The 22,421-nt window shown below is 40.9% G+C and overlaps 2 protein-coding genes across 3 annotated transcripts in view; one reads left to right on the top strand and one right to left on the bottom strand.

Moving 5' to 3' along the window:
* The window catches only part of TMEM59 (transmembrane protein 59), a 26,437-nt gene extending 16,461 nt beyond the window's left edge, over nucleotides 1-9,976 (bottom strand). Inside the window, exons 1-3 of one of the 2 annotated variants that reach the window (XM_039237830.1) lie at nucleotides 9,707-9,976; nucleotides 4,835-4,940; nucleotides 2,250-2,344 (exon numbers count right to left, since the gene is read on the bottom strand). In XM_039237830.1, coding sequence (XP_039093761.1) covers nucleotides 2,250-2,344; nucleotides 4,835-4,940; nucleotides 9,707-9,895 — 390 coding nt within the window. In that variant the 5' untranslated portion in view covers nucleotides 9,896-9,976. The remainder of the gene's footprint in view (nucleotides 1-2,249; nucleotides 2,345-4,834; nucleotides 4,941-9,706) is intronic. The other variant, XM_039237838.1, reaches the window with a different exon arrangement.
* Nucleotides 9,977-10,059: 83 nt separating this feature from the next.
* TCEANC2 (transcription elongation factor A N-terminal and central domain containing 2) overlaps nucleotides 10,060-22,421 on the top strand; it is a 34,658-nt gene continuing 22,296 nt past the window's right edge. The window contains exons 1-3 of the mRNA XM_039237852.1: nucleotides 10,060-10,459; nucleotides 11,067-11,211; nucleotides 21,124-21,265. Coding sequence (XP_039093783.1) covers nucleotides 11,110-11,211; nucleotides 21,124-21,265 — 244 coding nt within the window. The 5' untranslated portion in view covers nucleotides 10,060-10,459; nucleotides 11,067-11,109. The remainder of the gene's footprint in view (nucleotides 10,460-11,066; nucleotides 11,212-21,123; nucleotides 21,266-22,421) is intronic.

Below are 22,421 nucleotides of genomic sequence, written 5' to 3'. Positions count from 1 at the left end.
AAAAAAAAAAAAAAAAAAGCAAAACAACCTTTAAAAAAAAAAAAAAAGAAAATATGCATAAAATGTGAGACATCTGATAACAGGGCAGGGTGAAGGGAGTATTTATGGGCTGAATATATATACATTCAGTTACTGATATATAAGCTACAATTCTGACTTCTTCACTTATTTAGCAGCAGTGGGCCCCTCTAGAGCACAAGTATGGGATACTATTTGCTTAACTCTAGGGATAGCTTTTGTTCTGCTTTATTTCAAAAGAGAAGTATTATGGGGTAAGAGATCAGTTTTTAGAATCAAAACATCTATATTCATGATCCAATTTCCCAAGTAATAGCTATGAAATCTTTCATCGATTAATTCACCAAACAAGTATTCACTGAGGTTATAAATTTTAGGATATCAGGGGCCATGTGTATTTTATTCATCAATGTATACCTGTGTTTAATCTGTGTAATCTGTATAGGACAGAGGTTAAAAACAGGATAATACAGGGGCACCTGGGTGGCTTAGTCGGTTAAGCATCCGACTTTCGCTTAGGTCATGATCTCGCGGTTTGTGGGTTCGAGCCCCGTGTTGGGCTCTGTGCTGACTGCCAGCTCAGAGCCTGGAGCCTGTTTCAGAGTCTGTATCTCCCTCTCTCTCTGACCCTCCCCTGCTCACGCTGTCTCTCTCTCTCTCTCTCTCTCCTAGAAATAAATAAAACATTAAAAAAAAAACAAAACAGGATAATACATGCGTATGGAGAGAGACACCTAACCCAAACCAGAGTGAGGAGTGGTTAAGAAGGCTTCACGCAGGAAATGACACCTGTTCTGAATCAAGGGAATTCAATAGAAAGGTGGGGAGTAGAAGGAACACAAGCATGTAATAACTCATCATACTATAAAAATTAAAAACTGTTCACTCTGTATACAATTAAGAGAAAAAAAACAATGACTCTTAAAAATTACAAAACATGCTTAACATTACTCATAATAAGAGAAACATACATTTAAACTACATTAAAAGCGGTACATTATCAGGAGTTGGGGAAGGAGGAAAGGAATGGGGATGGGATTTATTTTTGGGGTGATAAAAATGCTTGGAATTAGACAGTGATGATGGCTGCACAAATCTGAACATACTAACAACTACTGAATTGAATACTTTAGAAGGGTGAATTTTATAGTATGTGAATTATATCTTAAGTTAAAAAACTGGTAAAATTCCACAAAGAGCAGTTCTGTTCTATTTCTCAAAATTAAAAGAGGTACAGATACCTCTTACTCAGCAATTTGACTGATTTTATTCTATAGATATAAATGTGCCAAGTAGGCAATATCGCTCATAAATGAAAAAGATTAGAAACAATGTAGATTTCCAAATAAGAGACTGCTTAAATAAAGTGACACATCCACACAATGGATTATGCAGTAGAAAAAAGAATGAGTAAATATTCTTTGTGTATACTTGTATTTTAAAAAAAGAAAGAATATATGTGTCCTTGTAAATGCATAAAATACCTCTGTCTTGGTAACACCTGTTACATTAATGGAGAAAAACTGAATGGTTAAGAGATACAGGGGTACAAGATTTTTCACTACATACTCTTTTTACCTTTTGAGTTCTTTACCATGTGACTGTATTTCCTATGAACAAAGTTTTTCCAGTATGTTTGGAGCACAGAGTATGAGGGGTGGGGAAAAGAGATGACATAAGAGAGGTAATCAGGAGACAGGCTGTGATAAGTGGTTTGGACTGAATCCTGTATGTCATGGGAGGTACTGGTACTGAAGAATATCAAATAGGAGAATAACATGATAAGATTTCCATCTAGATAATAAATATCTGAACACAGACTAAAGATGGACTAGAAGAGGGTAAAGTGGGAAAATATTTTGGTAGTAATACAGATGAGAAATGATGATGATTTAAGTAGGGAAGTAAGGCAATGGCAGTTGGGATGGAAAAAAATAACTCTGAACTATCAACTTCTCTAAGCCTCAGTTTTTTCATATGCAAAATGGGGATAATATCATCACTGGACCGAGAGAAAAAACAGATTATGGATGTGAATGGAACTTTTAACAGTAAAGCATTATACAAAAGTAATTATGCAGTTGAGTTTTCTATTCGCAAACACATAATTTGTTTGCTGAAAACTAATTATAAAATAGAACACTAAAATAGTATCAAGTGGGTGATAAACATTTCAATAGAAGTCAGTGCAATTTAAGCAGGCAATTATGAAAGGCAGTATTGTTTCGTACTTGTTCTTGTCTCAGTTCAGCGAATGGCAGCTGATTCTGGCAACCAAGATGGCAAGCATATTGCTCATCAGATTGGGAATATGCTTCTGTACATGCTGTAAGAGAAAAACAGTCAAATTACAAGGAAAAAGAGAGAGGAAAGGAGACAAGAAGAAAGAGGGAAGGAAAGAAGAGGGGGAAGGATGAAAAGAAGGGACTTGGCATTTTACATAAAAATTTCTTATACTTAGAAAGCATGTTGTCAATATGAATTTTCAGATTTGGTAATAGTAATAGTATTTGGTAATAGTTTATTTTTAATAAACCCCATATCTTCTACTCCCCACATGTCAGATGTTTCGGGTATGAATCTACTGATTCCATACTCAGGCTCAGGCTATATGCTAACAGTCCTAATAAAGGAATCCTCATAGCTAAGGTTTGTAAAGTGGAAAGGACACTGGTCTGGGATCCTGAAGTTTTGGCTCCATATACACTTGGCTGTGTATGTGACCTGGGTTATGCCGTTTAACCTCTCCAACTACTGATTTCTATATGTTTACATGGAAATAGCATCACCTACTTCATGGAGTTGAACAACATATTTTAATGATTTTCACAAATGAAACCTTAAAAAAAAAAAATTAAAAAAAAAAAATGGGGCGCCTGGGTGGCTTAGTCGGTTAAGCGTCCGACTTTCGCTTAGGTCATGATCTCACGGTTCGTGGGTTCGAGCCCTGCGTCAGGCTCTGTGCTGACTGCCAGCTCAGAGCCTGGAGCCTGTTTCAGTCTGTGACTCCCTCTCTCTCTGACCCTCCCCTGCTCACGCTCTCTCTCTCTAGAAATAAATTAAAAAAAACCTTAAAAAAAATTAATGATTTTCACAAATGTATATTACTGTTAAGAATTAGATCGCTTTGCTGAGAATCAAGGGTTTTCCCATGGCAAGGAAAAATAAAACAGAGCAATCAGCCTAACACCCTGAATTCTGAGAAACTGAACTTAAATGTTCTATAGTAGTATTCCAAAGTTGAAATGGTTATATACCCTCTCATTTAATTCACTAGCCATTTCTTTCCTGTGATATAGAACACTTTACCACTATAACAATCTTCTGTTTCTTTCCAACCCAGTCATGCATCTGTAGTATACTTCTCAAGGTGTTGGATAATAAACTGAACATAAAGATGGCCAGTTAGGAGACTGAGCCATAAAAAGTAAGGTTATGATATCAAGGAGACTGGATAGGAGTCATGGCATAGTGACAGGGAGAAGAAAGGCACCTCCTGCTACACTGAGTAAATAGCATGATGTAATGAATGGAGAAAATTCCATTATAGTTCTTTAAAAAGTTAAGTGTCAATTTTGTCTCGATTACAGGTTTCTTTTATTAAACACATCTCTTTCAGCAAAAGGTAAGAACAGTGGTTTAAGAGATGACAAAGACTTTGGTTACTTCTTTTATCGACATGAGCCACAAAGAATACACTATTAAATCGTGAGTCAAAGGCCCGATTCAGTAAAACAAACAAACAAACAAAAAAACTCTTGGAGCTAAATCAACTGGCCTACAAATGAAAAGCTTTGGAAAATTATACTATCCACTGAATAGGTAGTGATGAATTAGGAGAAGGGTAATTAGTACTGCATTTAAACCAAATGCTTGGTTAAAGAAATGTGTCCTATCCATAGTACAAAATAAATACTGTCTCGGGGCGCCTGGGTGGCTTAGTCGGTTAAGCGTCCGACTTTCGCTTAGGTCATGATCTCGCTGTTTGTGGGTTCGTGCCCCGCGTCGGGCTCTGTGCTGACTGCCAGCTCAGAGCCTGGAGCCTGTTTCAGAGTCTGTGTCTCCCTCTCTCTCTGACCCTCCCCTGCTCACGCTGTCTCTCTCTCTCCTAGAAATAAAAATAAAAATAAAAAAAAAATAAAATAAAAAATAAATAAATACTGTCTCAACAAACAGAAGTATCCTCTACTTTTCAGAAGTTCGTACCTATTTTTGCTAACCAAAATAAATCAAAAGAGGATTCGTGCTTTTAAAAAAAAGAAAGCGAAAACAGCACTCAGCATGTGTCCCGCAGTGGGCCGGCACAGAAGCAGCACACACTCAAGCCGCAAGAGCGGCACCACCAACCTCCCTCCCTGGGAACTATGCTCAGCATCTCAGCGTCAAACCACCATAGCTTTGAACTGTGTGAGCATCTGTATTTTATCTCGATTTATTTTGTGCATCCGTTAGTAAGATGTGTCCTAAAGCATCGGAAAAGCCTAAGAGAGGTTATTTTTTGGGTCTAAGAGTGCTCAAAAAAATTTCCATGTAAATTAATGGTAATTGCTTTGCTTTATGCCATTTTGGCTTATGAAAGGTTTCATAGGAATGCTCTACTTTCATACAGTGGGGAATCCTAAAGATGAAATTTAAAGCCCATGAAATTTCTAGCAGCTGCTGCTAAAATTCTGGCTTCATAATAATTAAAATATGCAAGAAATTAGTTTAAACAATATGCTTGTCATTTTCTGAGGAAAATGCATAAAGAGCATAACATAACCCAAAGAAAGCACGATGTTACATACTGCTGATTATCATTAGCATAGCATCTTACCAGATTCACATTCCATTTTGGTCCGATTTAAATCAATTCCATCATCCACAAATTGGCAAATTGAAAACAGCCTGCAACCTCTCTGACATGCATATAACTCCTCTTCCTAGGGAGTTCAAGAAGAAGGAGGATTACCAAAAAAAAATCAAAAAAACAGTATTTTTCTCTCAGGGAAAAGAAGGTCAAAAAGAAAGCAAAGTTAGTAGGGTTTATTATAAATGGTCCAATAAAATTTTATAACTGAAAGAAATATGATAGAAGCCAGGTAATAACCAAGACCTTTGCCATATAAGGAGGTTTTAGTTTCTTATTTTAAAAGTGATACCCCAAAAAAAGCCTAGTGGTTAAAAGTATCACCCTTTTCCTATATTCCAAGGCCACATTTTATGGGGAAAAAATTGAAAATAAAAACAACAGTGACATCACCAGAAATTTAGCAGAGGTGGAAATGAGTGGGCAAGTACCTTAGGATGAATAGCCTACTTCTGCCACATAAATATTTACACAAATCATGAGGCTTCTTGGGAAAAAGTACTATGACTGGCTTCACATGGCAAATAGTCATAAAGGCCCCACAAACTGAGGCACACATCTATAGACATGCTTACATCAAAGGGTGATTTAAACTTGCCTTACTTTACCTGAGAACACAAACAAAACAACAGTGTAGCATATGAGAAAGGCCATTAGGGTCAGCCAGACCTAGACTAAAATCTTCTGAGCAAGTGATGCTGCCACAAGTCACTTCGCTGTCTAAGTCTCAGTTTCCTCAACAGAAGAGCTGATCATAGCTGGAAGTTACCTCCAAACCCCTTAACAATGCTGGAAGATAGCTATGCCTAGTACGGTGCCTGGGACACGAATGGTGCTCAGTAAATGGTAGTAGTGTCAATCATCAAAGATTTTTGAAAGAAAACAGTTACCGACATCATTTTATATCTATGGGAGCTCAGGATAGGGTCGATTCTTCATTACCAGAAAATGTTAACTGCTTAATAAGACTAATGACCATGTCTTCAATAGGCTCCTCTTACATGAAATACATACAGTATTTGAAACAAACCAGTACATGTGGGGGAGCCCCTCAACTTACTGTGTGATGCACTGTGTACAAACTGGCAGGCACCTAATAAGGAAGCAAACAGCACGTGCATATACCAGCTAGCAACCAATGCACACAAAGGCGTGTGTTTCTTTCCAGCAGAAGGGTCAGTAACATTTAGGCGGCAGCAGCAATCCATTAAGAAGAGGTGGCTGCAGTCAAACATTAAACAGCTGTTATCAGACAACTTTGAAGGTAGCGTATATTTGGACCTCAGTTCTAGCTGCATTTACTGTTAAGGTGAAACTGAAAGAATTTTAACAATTAAGATAATTTCATACCTGAGTCGCTTTGGCAGCTTTGTAAAACAATGGAAGAACTCTTTTAGGTATCTGGAGGACATGTTTTCTTACATTGCACAGAGGAAGCATGAGCTCATTAGGAGGTGCTATACTGCATGCCATTTCATTTTCAGATAATGTTTTCTTTGGTTAAACCAAGCCAATAAGCCCTCCAGTCCCATTTTCAAAAGGGAGTACGGCACGAAGAAAAGAGCCAGGGTCCAAGAATCAGCCCTGGTTTGAAGCTCAGCCTCGCCACTTATTCTGTACAACCTTGGGAAAGGGACAGTCCCTCTCACAGCCTCAGTGTCCTTGGTTGTAAGTTGGGGACAATACTCTTGAGTCAATCTTGATTATGATGAGGATTATACATTTTATATCTACAATATCATGAATACAATGCTATACTATCTAATAGATAGACGTAACAATAATATATTCAGTGAGCACCCACAATGTGCCAGGCACCATGCTAACACTTAATGTATACAATGTCCAGCACAGAGTAGGTACTCAATTGGTAGCTAATAAGAATCATATCCTTATTCCAACTAAGTATTTCGTGTACTAGATAATATTATTATTCTAATATTTCATGCTCTATGTATCTCAAATTATTGGCAAGCTTATCTAAAATCTATCTCCTCTGATACAGAGCACAAGGAAATGGTGCTCCCCACCAAAATAAATACCAGCTAAGTAATTAGAAGGCACTTGAGTGATACTATCTATAGAATATACACATTTTCTTTCCCAGAGCTAAGTCAAGCGGACTCTTCTCATTATTCAGCACCACTGATAACTATAGGTACCAAATGGGTTTTATGACATAGAACAGAAGAAATAACTACCTGCTGTCATGTGTTAGGCACTGTGATAAGAGTGCCACATACATTATCTTTAATCATCATACCAGCTCTGCAAGGTGTAAGGGGTTTTTGTTTTTGTTTTGTTTTTTACAGCTGATAAAACGAAGTCATGAGAAGTTAAATGATCAGCAAAGACAAACAGACAGTAAAAGTGGAGCTGGGAATGGAACCCTGGTTTGTATGGTTCCAGAGCCCCCACTCTGTTTAAAAATGACCAGGCTGCACTGGACACCTGGGTGGCTCAGTCGGTTAAGATTCCCACTTAGGCTCAGATCATGATCTCACAGTTCATGAGTTCAAGCCTTGGGTCTGGCTCTGTGCTGACAGCTCAGAACCTGGAGGTTACTTCAGATTCTGTCTCTCTCTCTCAAAAATAAATGAACATTAAACAAACAAAAAAAATGACCAGGCTGATTCTAATTAACTTTGTTGTTAACATAACACAAGTCTCTTCTATTTGGACCCAGACAAATTACACAATTGCACTTTTGAGGAAAGTTAAATGGTAACTATATAGTAATTTTAAAATAACTATTTACAAACAGGTATTCTACTTTCTTGCAACAAATAATTCTGAGTCATTAAAATGACTCTATCTTCCAGTTGCAAATACCAGACTGAAAGGCTATGTGAGCTTCTAAATTCATCTAATATCTTATAACACACATAGCTTTTTCCGAAACTGCAGAGCACAATTCAGAGGGCCAACAGAAATCAGTGAAGTAAGTAAATTAAAACAATTTAATACAACTGTATTAATAGAAGGCAGCACATTGTAGCCAGTTTTAGGACTGAATTCCTATTACTCCACTACTTCTTGGCTATGTGACCTTAGGCAAGTCACTTAACCTTTCTGGACCTCAACTGTAAAACCCAACTTGGCATGCTTGTGAGTATTAGGGATAATGGGCATAACTCACGTCACACTGGCTAACAGAGAGCAGGCAGTTAAATTTTAAGTTCATCTAACATACAGGGGGCCAAATGACTTAATTAAGAGTTCCTGGTGAGAACAACTTTAACAAATAAGCAAAAGTGACTTATAGATACCACATCACTTGTTAAAACTTGTTAAACTGTGGATATTATAAAAGTACCTGAAGTTTCCAGAAATGTTTATATTATTTAATTTCTCGCCTAGCATTCTGGGTCACACTACAAGTTTGCTAGAAAAATCTCAAAAAGGGGAAAAAAACACAACCAAACACTAGGTTACAAAATAAGTCACCGCCCAATGTCAGGCCAAATCAATGTTACTGAGTTTCCTCATACAATCTTAATGGAGGTTTATATAGCAGAGAAGAAAGTAATGTATGTAGGGGTAGTAAACACTGATTTAAGCGTGGAAGCCAGAATTTCTCATTTCGTTCTTGATTGCTATATGAGTGTCTGACTGAAAACTTTAGGATAATCTCTCCCACACTTTTTCTTGAAAACTGATCATCCTCATGCAATGTAATATCCTGCAGCAAATAGACAGGGGAAGTGAAAGCACTGAGAGCTTTTCATTTCAAAGACCCGAAAGCATTTGCCAACCAGGAACATCCTACATTTCATTAGCCCTGTCCTCATGGTCACTTTGCAGTTTAAGAGAGCAAACAGGGCTAGCCACATGGTTATGCCAACAGCACAGAGGAGAGGAAGGAAAAACAAGGAGAAAAAGACCAGTAACATGACCAAAAGCGCTTATTAAAAAAAAAAAAAGCAGTGGGGGGAGGGAAGCATATACCCACAATTATATACGGGAAAGGGTGGGGAAGTCACCAGGCAATTGAGAATGCTGAGTAAACAGAGTTCCTAAACTGAAGAAAAAAAAATCCAACAAAACTTGAGGAGTGGAATGGAATTAAAGGAAGGGCATCACCGACTGGTGTACAAGGAGTGAAAGCTGGGGGTCACTCCCCTCCGTAAACTGGGAACCCGACCGCCCCCCCAAGGGGCAGTCTCATTTCTATACCTGCTCCACAAATTCCCTTTTGTCTTCTGCACTGAACGGTTAGGTTCTTTGAACGCAGCAACCTAACTGCTGTTTCTCTAAGCCATCCCAAGCCCTAGTGGCAGCGTCTATGCACACAGTAATTCAACACAAGCAGACAGCCCTTCCTGGGCGTCTCACAACTCCTAGGGTTGATTTCATACGTTTCATACCACAATGGAATCGTCTGCTTATCTGACTCCCAGAACAGACGGTACGCTCGCAGACTGGAGAAGCGCTCGGTAAACATGGGTTATGAACCAGTCTTTTGTGGGTTTGCCTATCTGCTCCTGCCTCCCGCCCCCGCCCATCCCATACGTTCCTTGAAGGTGAAGACCCTGCATTCATTACCCATATCCTCCTCCCCGGCCATCCCGCAAGCTCCCAGAGGAAAGAGGTGATATTTTTCTCATCTTTGTCTCCCCCCCCCCACCCCCAGGCCAGTCTATATTATAGAGCAGATGCATCTCAAACTTCCCGTAATTACAGCAGGAGCGGGGTGTGGGTACAATTAGGGAAGAAAACAGGAGCTACACAGGTGGGAGACAGCGGTTCGACAACCGGGTTCCCAGAGCTGACAGATGTGCAGGAGAGCGGAGATGGGCGACCAGGGGAGGGTTGTAGCCCGGTTCGGACGGGCCCTACCTTGGGGTAGGTATGCAAGGGGAAGGTCAACTGACAGGCCCGGTGACAAGACGCCGTATCACCCAAGATCGAGTCAAACGCTTCAGCCGAAGCGGTCCCCGAGCCTCCGGCCAGGGCCATGGTCAGCAGCAACAGCGGCGGGAGCCCCAGTTGGGCCCTGACCCAGAGGCTCCCCTTTGACGCCGCCATTTTGTTTCCCTCTGTCACAGCAGCTCAGCTTGTTGCTGTTTTCTTTTCAGGGTTTCCTCCGCCTTCCGGGGCCAGCCCCTTCCCCGCCCCTCTGGCCGCCGCTTCCGCCTCCGCCGTCTCTTCAGCTCCTCCCTGAGCACCCCCTCCCCTGCCGCGAAACTGCCGCCTTCCGCCCCACCTCCGGGTCTACGAACTTCTCTTAGGTTGGCGAGAAGAGATGGCTCCAACCATCGCGAGAATAAGAGCGAACCGGCATCCCCTGACCCCTTTCCTCCGCGGGGTACTCTGGGGCATGTAGTTCTCCGCTGGCTGGCAGTGCACGGCGGGTCGGGAAAGTTGGTCTCAAAGAACTACAACCGCCCTGGGCACGCCTCACCTGCTGCTTTGCAGTGCAGTCTGGGGAATGTGGTTTGCTGCCGCTCGGAGACGCTTCGCTGGGTGGCGGAGCCAGTTCAGAGAAACCACGGAAGCGTCGCTTTAATTCTGACCCCCACGGCCCCAGGCTTGGGTCCTCAGAGGGTGCGCTCTGGAGGGGTCCAGCTGCTGGCGGGGCTGCTTTTCCTGGTGGGTTTCACATCAGACCGTTGTTGGGTTCCTCTTGCTGGGCTCCTGAGTCCTGAGGGTAAAGGAGGATGGTGTTTGCCTTTGCCGGGGGATCCACAACGCGACAGTTGTGGTTAGGGTCCTCTGACCACCGAGCAGTTCCTGGAGATGGCTGCTTGTTATGAGGACCCTGCTGAGATCTGGAGGTGGTTGTTGGATGCTGGATACAAGGGGAATCTTTGGGATCGTGATTATGGTGGGATAGTTGTTAGCAGAGCTTCACGGAAGTCAGTGAACTCTAATCCTGCCTCAACCTCCCCTAAGTTGGAAGAGGCTTTGGAAGTCATCAGGTTCAACGCCTGGCCCAGTATCGGAATTCCTTGCACAGCGTCCACTTCTGAAAGCTAGGCACCCCCTAACTCAGGAATTAGACCTTATCGTTATATACAATTTAATTTCATAGCAAGATATTTCTTTACCAAGACGAAATTTTCTTTCCTGTAAATTCCACCCCAGTCCTCCTAATTCAGGAAGCTTCAGAGTATATAAAAGCCCATTGTGTTACTTTAGGAGCACACATCACAGCAGCTTTGATGACATTTTAGCATCTTCCCTCTTTCTTGAGCAGAACAGGCTGCAAGCACGTGAAAGTTGTTGGGCGTCTCCTAGCAATGGATAAATTCGTCATTCGAACGCCTAGAATCCAGAATAGCCCTCAGAAGAAAGATCCTGGTGCAAAGATTTACAAGCAGGCCACGATTGAGTCTCTTAAGGTGAGAGGGGATCTGGGGCCAGACAAAATGTGGGGAGGACTGTGATAGCAAGGTGGCACAGAGGAGTTCTGTGGACCTATGAATTCTTTCTTGCTGTGCTTTCTCCCCAAAGGGTTCCTGATCACTCCTCATTTAGTTCCTCTGCACCCTATACAGACTTCTAGTTATCAATTCCTGTATGCGTTTCTGTTACTCTTCTGATTACTTCAGCTTTATGGTGTGTTTTGCGGACTGGTAGGACAAGCCCCCTAAGTAATTTTTTTTTGCAAGATTTTCTTGTCTATTAGGAATGTTAAAGTACCAAATATGATTCTGTGTACTCTGTACAAACTCAGTAAGGCTGGGTGATGATACTATACTTTCCTGTCTTATTGGCCAGAACTGAATCACATGGTCTTAAAAGCTACAGCTGTGACTGGGAAACAGACTGTTTTAATAGACTGTCTGCAACCTTGACATGTCTGATTTCTGTTGACAAAGAAGAGGCAAGGGAATAGATACAGGATAGACAACAATGAATCAATGGACATAGGTACCCAATTAATGATCAGGTAAGAATTATTTCACTAAAAACAAACAGTTATGATTAGTTCCCTTTGCCTTCTTGAACTTCTACATTTCTGGCTTTTCTTTTTAGTTTCCTTAATGGGTTCCTCCTCTTCCACCAGACTCCAAATATTTGTGCTTCCTGGAGCTTTGTCCCATTTTATGTATTTGGCCAGGGTAACCTTGTCTTACGGCTTCCCATGCCGATGACTGGCAGATGTGTACCTCCAGCCTACATCTCTGAAGGGGAGGGTGGGATCTGCGGCTAGAGAAAATATGCGCAGGGCTCTGACGTTCTGAATACTTAACTTCCATGCTCAGTTGGACTCCTCTTCTAGATGTGCTACGGATTTACGAGACCCAGATTAGAAAGCAGTACAGTGGAGTATAAACAGAAGACTTGGTTCTAGGCCCTGTTGTGCCACTGGGTGGTCTTTAGCAAGTCATTTCTTACCTGGGATCTCAGTTTGTCCTCATCTGTAAAATGTAGGCATCGAACTATACCAGTATTTCTTCCAAGGAACATTGTTGTCATTTGGGGCAAGGTTAAATCTTCATTATTTGGAACTGTCCTGTGAATTATAGGACATTTAGCATCCCTGGCTTTCAGACACCGAATGCCAACGGCACCTCCCACTGTGATAAGCAAAAATGCCCTCATGTATTTCCAGGCAGTCCTTGGTTTAGATCTACTGAATTCTAGATGGTCTTTAAAAGTCTCTCCTGGTCTTGGATTTCTGTGCATAATCAGATTTTTCAACTGTCTGTGTTTTGTCAGAGTATATACATGGACACTTGTATACACATGTGATTCTCAGTGACATAGTAGTGGGCAGGATTATGGTATCCAACTGGAGAAAAAGAGGAGGGTAGTAATTGAGCTATTTATACACTCACATACAAACACCCAGATTCTAATATACCTCCACCCGCCCCTTTTTCCCTCTGTGTCCCCACTTGGGCCCCTGTTGAGAGTTCCTGTGTGTGGAGATGAGAATATGTCATGTGAAGACAGAATCAGAATAAATAATAGGTGTATGGAGAATAATGTTTCCCTTAAATGCAGTAGCTTCTCTCTAAAGCCTTTTCTTTATTGTTTTTGCTTTTGAATCTATATGCCCAGAAACTGGGACTAGAAACTTGGAAGCCATCCTTAACTCTTTCCTCTCTTGTATCTAATTTCCAATTCTGCCTCCTAAAAATTCTTTTTGTCTTTACAACTTTAAATTTAAAACTCTCATCTAGAGCAGTGCCACGGTCTGTTAACTTGTCTCCCTGCCTTGGGCATTCTTTGTCATTCTCCCCTTCACACTTAAGCCAGAGAAATAAGTCTTAAAAAAAGAAACTCTGTTAGGTGACTTCTCTGCCTCATCCTTCAGTTGTTTCTCATTACCTGTCAATGAAGACATTCCTTTATGTGGTGCCCAAGGCCCCCTGTGACCTGGCAGCTGCCTGCTTCATCCCCTGCTGTTCTCCTTGTTTACATTCTATCCAAGGTCAACCACTCAGTTCCCAAAGCTGGTGTGCTGTTTCTTACCTCTGTACATTTGCATATGCCGTCCTATGCATAGGAATGGCCATTGCCTGGAATGACCTTACTTTCTTGTCTTGGAGGCAATATAGTTTGGTAATGAAGAACACAGACCCTGGGGGCGCCTGGCTGGCTCAGTTTGTTAAGCAGATGAGCTTCTGGCTCTTGATTTCAGCTCAGTCATGATCTCTAGGTTTGTGGGATCGAGCCCCGCATCAGGCTCTGCACTGACGGCACGGAGCAAGAGTACAGATTCTGGAACCAAAGTGCCTAAGTTGAAATCCCAGCCATGCCACTTATTATATGTGTGACCTTGGGCAAGTTATTTAATCTCTCTGTGTCTTTATCTAGAAAATGGGATTAATGATAATATCTATTTTATAAGGTAGTTATGAAGTTTGAGTGAGTCAATATATGTAAAGTGCTTGGAACCGAGCCTGGCACATAATAAGTACTTGTGCAAGTGTTTGCTGTTATCATCAATTTATGACCTCCAATTTGTTCGCCGTTACCTAGTTCAAGAGTCTCCGCTACTATGAGGCCTTTCCTGACCACCCTTCTGTCTCCCAGACAGAAAGCCAATCTAATCACTCCCTTCTCTAAGCCATCCCTATCTTTTTTTTTCTTTTTTTTTTTTTAATGTTTTATTTATTTCTAAGAGAGAGAGAGAGAGCGTGAGTAGGGGAGGGTCAGAGAGGGAGGGAGTCACAGACTCTGAAACAGGCTCCAGGCTCTGAGCTGGCAGTCAGCACAGAGCCCGACGCGGGGCTCGAACCCACGAACCACGAGATCATGACCTAAGCGAAAGTCGGATGCTTAACCGACTAAGCCACCCAGGCGCCCCTAAGCCATCCCTATCTTAAACATGACCCTGTCACTGCACCCCTTTGTGGCATGTTGTGTCTTTTTTAATGCTGTACCCTACTACACTCTGATCTTCTTAAAAGACTATGTCTTACTGATTCTTTGTCCCCAGCACCTGGCACAGGGCTTGGTACATAGAAGATCACAGTGTGTTTTTCTGAATGACCAAATGAACTGAAACTCTAAAAGCCTTGGCATGGCATATGAGACCGTGTTCTGCCCCCGTGAGCCTTCTCATCTCATCACTTATAGCGCCCCCTTCCCAGGAATGCATTCCAGCCACACCCTGTTCTTTGCTGTTCTCTGTGTAAACTAGTCTCTTTCATGTCTCCAGGATTTGACTTGATGCTGGTCCCTTTTCCTAGCCAACTTTTTTCTGTTTTTATTTTTGTTTTTGTTTTTTTACGGAGACTATACTACTCGTTTATGAACCCACTCAACTGTGACTTGCCTTGTGAATCCTAGATTTTAAATTTCATGAGTACAGGGACCTTGGGTATTTTATGTACCTCCTATCACAGTGCTTGGCATATATAAAGTGGTTAAATAAGTGAATGCTGAAGTGCTTTCTGGGTCTTTTGGAGGGAATTGGGCCTTCCCTCTTCAATATTGTCTCAGCGCTTTGTTCCAGTATCTTCATGGCACATACCTGACTGTATTGTAATGATCAGATTACCTGTACTTTTCCCCAGTCTACTATGAATTCCTGAGGACTGAGACCACAGTGTCTTACTATGTTCTGATTCTGTTCCAAGACCTGACAGAATTCCTGCTATGTTGCACATAAAAATTTATTGAATGAACAATCATTCTTATTTGGGGATGCCCTTGCAGGGTCTGGATAGTAAACTCACAGATACTATTACAAAACAACTTTATGCCCAGCACTGTGCTAGATACTCCGGGGAACATAAAAGAAATTAATTTTTTTTCCCTAAATGTTTATTTTTAAGAGAGAAAGAGAGGGAGACACAGGATCTGAAGCAGACCCTGGGCTCCAGGCTCCGAGCTGTCAGCACAGAACCTGGTGTGGGACTTGAACTCTCAAACTGAGATCATGACCTGAGCCAAAGTTGGATGCTTAACCAACTGAGCCACCCAGGTGCCCCCATAAAAGAAATTCAAGATGAGCCCTCGTGGGACTTCCTATTGGAGGATCATATCATAAGAAATTAATAATAAATGATAGAAAATCGTATGTGATCCATTACAAAACTGTTGTTTTGACAGTAAGGGTAAAGAGTTAAGAGGAGAGAGCTCAGTGTCTGTTTTAATGGTTGGAGCACCTTAAAGAATTGAAAAGGTTTGGCGAGGTAGCAGGAAGTAGTGACATATAACCACTCAGCAATAAGTAGTACTTGCTGCTCTCTTTCCTTTGTGCATGCACACATGCTTACTTTATGTATACACAATGACAAATTAAAAACAAGTTGAGTTAAATTTGCATTTTACAGAGATCTACTCTGCCAAGTAACTTATTCCCACACACCAGCGTCATATTTAAATGCCAAGAATCTGTTGAATGTCCAAACCTCAGTTTTTTTCATCAGTGACATCAGAAATAACTTATTTCTAACCTGCAGGGTTGCTTTGAGAGCTAAATAGATAAATACATATTGAAAGGGCTAAGCATTGTGTGTGGCATATAGTAAAACTGATCAATAATGTTTTCTTGTGTGGAAAAGGAGAGGCTTGTGTGGTAACACTGGAGCTGACAGGCATGATTACTGCTAACATTATTGAGCCCATTTCTCTGGGCCAGGAATTGTGCTAAGTGCTTTACATATGTTAACTTTTTAAACTCTGGTAACAGCTCTGTGAAATGGATGCTTTTATCATTTATATTTTACAGATGAATCTAAGCCACTGAGAGATCAAGTAGCTTGCCCAAGGTCATGCTGCTCTAAGTGGCAGAGCTGGGATTTGAACTAGACAATCTGGTTGCCCTCTCTGCCCCCTAAAAGGGTGAACTGGAAAGTGGAGGTTTCTGAATATCAAGCAGAAGACGTATAAAAATCTTGGATATTAGGATCATTGTACTTCTGTTATCAGTATATCACAAGTATTTCTGCCCTAGCTTTATCTCATTCAGTAAAAGTGATTCCCAGTAAGCTTGTGTAATACACATTTGAATGGTAAAGGTTAATTTGGTTAATCTCTTCTTACTTCCTTAAGGGAAAGTGATTTCTTCTGTTGGTTGCAATAGGAGATTTTTTTAAGTATTATTAAAAGATTCAAGAATATGCTGGGGCACCTGGGTGGCTCAGTTGGTTGAGCATCCGACTTCAGCTCAGGTCATGATCTCGCAGTTCGTGGTTCGAGCCCCACGTTAGGCTCTGTGCTGACAGCTCAGAGCCTGGAGCCTGCTTTGGATTCTTTGTTTCCTTCTCTCTCTGCCCCACCCCTTCTCACGCTCTGGCCCTCTCTGTCTCTTAAAAAAATAAAACTTAAAAAAAAAAAAAGATTCAAGAATATGCTAATTCTTTTAGGTTCAGCATTTTAGAATATTCTGTAAACCATTCCTCCTTCTGTAGGATTGAGCAGCCAGTAGATTGTCTCCTGCCCCTCTTGTGGGATGGTTTCCATGTTATTGCTTACAAGTGACTCATTTTCCCTAATTGGTTTTGTCAAACCTGATGTTTCAGCCATCCACAACGTAAGACTAGATGGTATAGGAGAGAGCACATCTTTCTGATGATAGCCTTTCCACTGCTCATCGTAGCTTCCCCTTTGATACTTTATGCCCACTTCCCTTGTTCCTCTGAATAATTCAGATAATAACTTGAAATATCTGTTTTGAGACCCACGTTTGGAGAGAAATAAGGAAATATTCTTGGATATGTATGGAATGCTGTTCTGGAATTCACTGCAGATTTTTCTATTTCTGACCTAAAATTTCAGATCTGAAAACTATACTGGATTTAGTCCTTGAGGGTAGAGATGACTTTGTTCAATTATACCTAGTGTGCCAAGGAATAGAGAGACAAATAAATTGTTCCAACCCTCAAATTGCTCACAGTCAGTGGGGAAGACAGCCTTATAAATCAGTATGTGCATAAAATGCAGAGACCGTGGTAGAAGTGTGTCCAGATTACAGAGGACTTAAAAGGCAGTGGTGGTCAAATTTGGTAGGAGGGAGTCAAGAAAGGCCTCAGAAGATAGGATGCTCGAAAGGAGTCTTAAAATCTAAGTAGGTGTTTATCATATGGTTGAGGCAAAAAAAAGAGCATCCCAGGCAGAGGGTGTGAAATGCTGCAATTCATTTAGGCAACTTCAGACAATTTGCTAGAGCTGGAGCAAATGATGAAGCTGCCAAGGATGTCAGGAGCCAAGTCATGTAAGGCCTTTTGTGCCGTGCTAGGGTTTGGGCTTCTGTAGTTTCATCTACTAGAATGATCTGATGTGGAATCCCTAACCTCATTCTAACCATGTAGAAATGCTGGATAAAAAGTCTGTATACAGAGCGGAGCTTGAAAGCAAGAAAGAAATCCTCAGATGCCAGGAAGAGAGAGGGAGTTCAAACCCTGAGCTTTAAGTGGGAGCTGAAGCTGAACAGTTTTATGAAGCCAGATATGATGTTTGGGGTGTGAAGTTTTAGGGCCAATGTGGGGACTACAGATAAGGCCTCGGGCTAATAATTCCCACTTCAAGCTTGGAGCCAAAACAGATCTACCATGTTTGTGAAAAATGAACTAGAAAAATTCCATCCTCTAGTCCAAGGCAATAGCATGAAGACAGTGATCTTCTCAGGGGTTTTGGATGGAAAAAGAATTGACTATTAATAAGTTAGAACCCCATACTTATTACTATGCATGATTTTAAATTTACACTCTTAGCAAAGCAGAAAAAAATGAACGTAAAAACTGGTATAGATCCAGGGAAATCCAAAGGCTTTGGCCATGGCAAATGTGAGATTTCTATGTTAAAACACCTCATACCCTAGGACACCAGATCCCCATGGAAAAAGTCTTCCATTAAAGATGAACTCATGGTCAAAACTACCCAGAGGGAGAATGAGCAGACAGAGATAAATAATAGCATCTCTACTCCAAGAAGTGGCAATAAGAGCACAACCTGAAAGAGATCTTAAATATGAGAATTTTATAAAGAAAAGACTAGCTACTATAAGAAAAAACCCAAAATACCGTGAAAAGAAATTGGGCAGATTTTGAGGAAAATATTAAGTTGTACAACCAAAAAATTATTTGTTGATGGAGAAAAACATGGAAAGGTTAAAAGTAGACAAGCTATAGCTACAGAGAGAAATAGTGGATTGGAAGCTTGATGCAAGGAAATCACTTAGAATTCATCCCAGAGAAATAGAGAAAAATATGAAAGAATACGAGTTACACAAAAGGATAGACAAGTCATTTATATTTCTAATAGGGATTTCTGAAGGCAAAGCTTGTGAGGAGGATACTGATACAGATTTCATAGAGCATATGTCTTAAAAATTGTAAGAGTGAACACTGTGATAGAAATAGAATGTATAATTTGCAAACTGTAAAGAAAAACAAGATCAAAGAAAACTCAAGCTGTTACAATCAAAGATAAGAAAGGAAAAGTAAAAGAAGCAAAGTGGAAGTATATCCAGTTATATCAGTAATCATAATAAATGCAAGTGGCTTAACCATGCCTGTTAAAAGATAGAGATTCTCAGCTTGGATGGAGAATGGGGCAAAATAAAGCAATCATAGGCTATTTAAAGCGTAATGACCCAGTAAAGTTAAAAGTCAAGGGGTGGAAGACAGTATTGAATATGTCATAGGCAGGAGCTCATCCACGCAGTGTTTATAACAGGAAAAATGTTGGGCGGGGCGACCCTAAATATCCATTAGGGGAATAGATTTTCAAATTCTAAGACATTTGTGATTAAAAATGATGGAATACTATCCATTATTATTAAATGGATTTATGTATATCAGTATGAATGAATCGAGAAAATATATTGAGTGAAAAAAGCCTTTTGCAGAATGATATGGTATTTATATTTTACACCTTCTTCTTATTGAAAATACCCCTTACCTGGCTTCATTTATTTATTTTGCATACCATTTACCACTGACAGTACTGTTTTGTATTGCAGCAGATCATAACAACTTGTCTCACCTCTGGCTAAAGCACCTAAAGGCTAAGAACAAAGCAAAGTGTTCCTAAATGAGATTCTAGACTATGCAGAAATTGTGAAGGCAGTACATGAAGGCCAGTTTTGGAATCCTGAACCCATCACCTACTCTAAGTCATAGAGAAAGTTGAAATTAAAAGAAGAGAGGAGACACATTTCCTTTGGATATAGTGGGAGGACTATGATATATTCACTTAAAGAACTTGACCTCCATACCTGGATCCGGTGGACACAGAGACCAGATCTGTGCCTGGGAAAGTCTAAAAACAGAGTGGCTGCATGGGAAGGCTGTTCACCCTTAGAATTCTTCAGGACAAAGATGTAGATACAGAGAGAAAATGCTGGCTGGCCTGGAGTTGAATTAAAGGGATTATGTTCACAAGGATCCTTGGAAGGTCAATGGGACCCCCACAGAGTCTGTGTAAAGTGGTTTGCCAAAAACTGGGAGCTTGGAGGGACTTGGAAGCAGCTGGCTGGGAGAGGCATTGCCAACACTACAGGGATGGCAAGTGAGGTCTCAATGGGGGCTCTCCGGGGAACCACAGAGCCCCTCAAAAGAAAAAAGAGTCTGCTTTCTGAACCTGCCAAGTCTAGAGCACACACTAAAACCTGACTAGTGCAGGATCACAGAAGAGAAGGCTTTTCCTGTCCCTTACCTCTCCTCCTTTTCCTAGCTTCAAACTCGAAAGGGTCAGAGGCCAAAGCAAATAAGCAGATGGGGGAAGAGAAAGCAAAGATGGGGAAGAGGAGTCAGACCTTTCCCACCATGGGCTGCTAGGTTGGAAGCAGACCCCAGCCAGGGAAGGGAATTGAGATTTTGTTGTTTGTTGTTGCTTTTTATTGAACTATAACCTGCACATAGGAAAGTGAGCAAGTCATGAATGCACATCCTGACAGATTTTCACGAAGGGAACACACCTGTGTCACCAGTGTCCAGATCAAGAAACAGAACATTACCAGAATTCCAGAAGTCCTCTATGTCCCCTTCCTTTCCCTAACTGGGCCTGCCTCCCCAGGGTAATAACCATCCAAGACAGTATTTTTTTGTAATTATAAAAACAACTTTATTATTTGTCTTCAGTTTAATTTTTTAAATTCTTAGTTGAAATAACTTTAGAGCTACGGAAAAGTTGCAACAGAGTACGAGGAACCTCCCAATCCCCTTCACCCAGATTCCTTAACTGGTTGGAATCCAAGTGGAAGGATGCATGTCAACTTGAAGGTGGTGATTTCTCTTAGAAACAGGAGGAATGAGTTGAGCGAAGGGTATAAGGTGACAAACTTTGGAACATTTTGTTATTTCATGGGCAATGGCAAAATGTTAACTTTTTTTCAATTATTAATAGTTACTCTGTACCTTTCTATGTGTCTTGGAGTTTTTAAAACTTTCCAACAATAGAGTTTGACTTTTATCATCTAGGAAGTGGGGAGCTGTTGAAGTATGCTTTTTATTGTTGAAATAACTAATGCCTTTATGGCTTCTTCGCTCTCTGTCCTTGCCTGTGAACTAAGACACTTAAGTGAGCTATAGGGTTGATTCACCTTAGTATCGTTTTTCTTTTCTTCTCCTCCTTACTGCTTCTCTCTGCTAAGTGCCCGGTGGTGTCTGACATGGTTAGATTAAAAGTTGCACTTTTCCTAATAGATGTAACTCTCTTCCTGATTTGTAGTAAGCGGGACCTGCTTTTAAGCAATTACCCCTCATTTGGGGCCATCACATACTGTGCTTTGGTTCAGGTCATAATCAATAATTCATATGTCAATAGGAGCCCCATTAACTCAGGTGAAGGCAGATGTTTTTCTAATGAAAATATTCCATTTTCCAAATGACTTTTCTTTTTCCCAGAGAGTTGTGGTTATCGAAGACATAAAAAGATGGAAAACTATGTTGGAGCTTCCTGATCAGACCAGAGAGAATCTAGTAGAAGCTTTACGAGAATTAAAGAAGAAAATACCCTCCAGGGAAGTGTTAAAATCAACAAGGATAGGTATGTTCCTTTTGAATTTTATGAAGAGTGCTTATATTTTGTCTCTTTCCTTCTTCCTTTCCTCCCTCCCTCAATCATTAAGTTATCTATCATATCAGCCCTTCTCAAACTATCTGTAATGAAGGGCCATTGTTTAAAAAATTCTCCATTGGTTACAGACCAATACTTTTCTAACATATAATAAAAATTGCCAGAAAAATAAAATTAAAATAAACAAAATACAAGCCCCACTTCTTTTTTTTTTTCTTTTTAATTATTAGATTCAACAGATACAGAATTGCTCTGTCAAATTGCTATTAAAGTTTCTTAATGCTTACTTCAGTTTCTGTAATTACCTCATGGGCTGATAACCAGCAGTGATCCAGGAAGACACTTTAGTATGTTTGATACACGGTGCGTAGAAATGAATGAGACCTCCGGACACTTGAGGTTTGGTGGCAGAAACATGCATGTAGACAGTTAGGAGCAGGAAATATTATAGGTTATAAATAAAAACATATAAAGAGTATCCTTGATATCATTGTGACCTGTACAAGGTACACGCTGGCACAAAGAACAGAGCAGTCACTTACATCTGGGGAGTTCAGAAAAGGCTTCATAGAAGAGGTGACATTTCAGCTAAATCTTGACAGTTAAATCTTAGCTCTTCTGTCTTGAGCAGAAATAACTTGCAGAGTATGGTTTGTAAAAACAATGATGGCGACATTTGCTGCTACATCATTTATTACAGCATTGAGATATTTAAAAGGTAAGTCAGGGACTACGTGGAATTGCCATTTTAGTACAGAACACAACTGTGAATAATATGTAAGGGAGGGCCAACATGTGTTCCTCAAGCTGCTCCCAGCTCCCTCGGGAGTCCAGGGGAGTCATTCACAGCTGCTGTTCTTGCCCTCGCCGGTGCAGCCATTGCCTTCTCGGCCTCCCCTTGACCTCTTGTTCATGAGAAGCAAGAGAGAGAGCAGCTTCAGGCTGGCGCTAACAGCTGGCAAGAGCTGTGTGAAACCCCCCAGAGGGCCCCCCAAGAGTCTTGAGAGTTGCACCCCTGTAATATAAACCAGAATCTGAGAAAATTAGATGCTTAAAGAACATAAAACCCTATCATTACAGCCAAGGAGATTCTCCCATCTGCCGCTGGATTTTCTCTTTATAGGTT

This window comes from Hyaena hyaena, unplaced genomic scaffold (assembly GCF_003009895.1).
Source record: "Hyaena hyaena isolate Hyena2069 unplaced genomic scaffold, ASM300989v1 scaffold_5, whole genome shotgun sequence".
Taxonomy (NCBI): Eukaryota; Metazoa; Chordata; class Mammalia; order Carnivora; family Hyaenidae; genus Hyaena; species Hyaena hyaena.
Note: the sequence above shows the minus strand (reverse complement) of the source record. Positions and strands in the feature narration are given on the sequence as shown.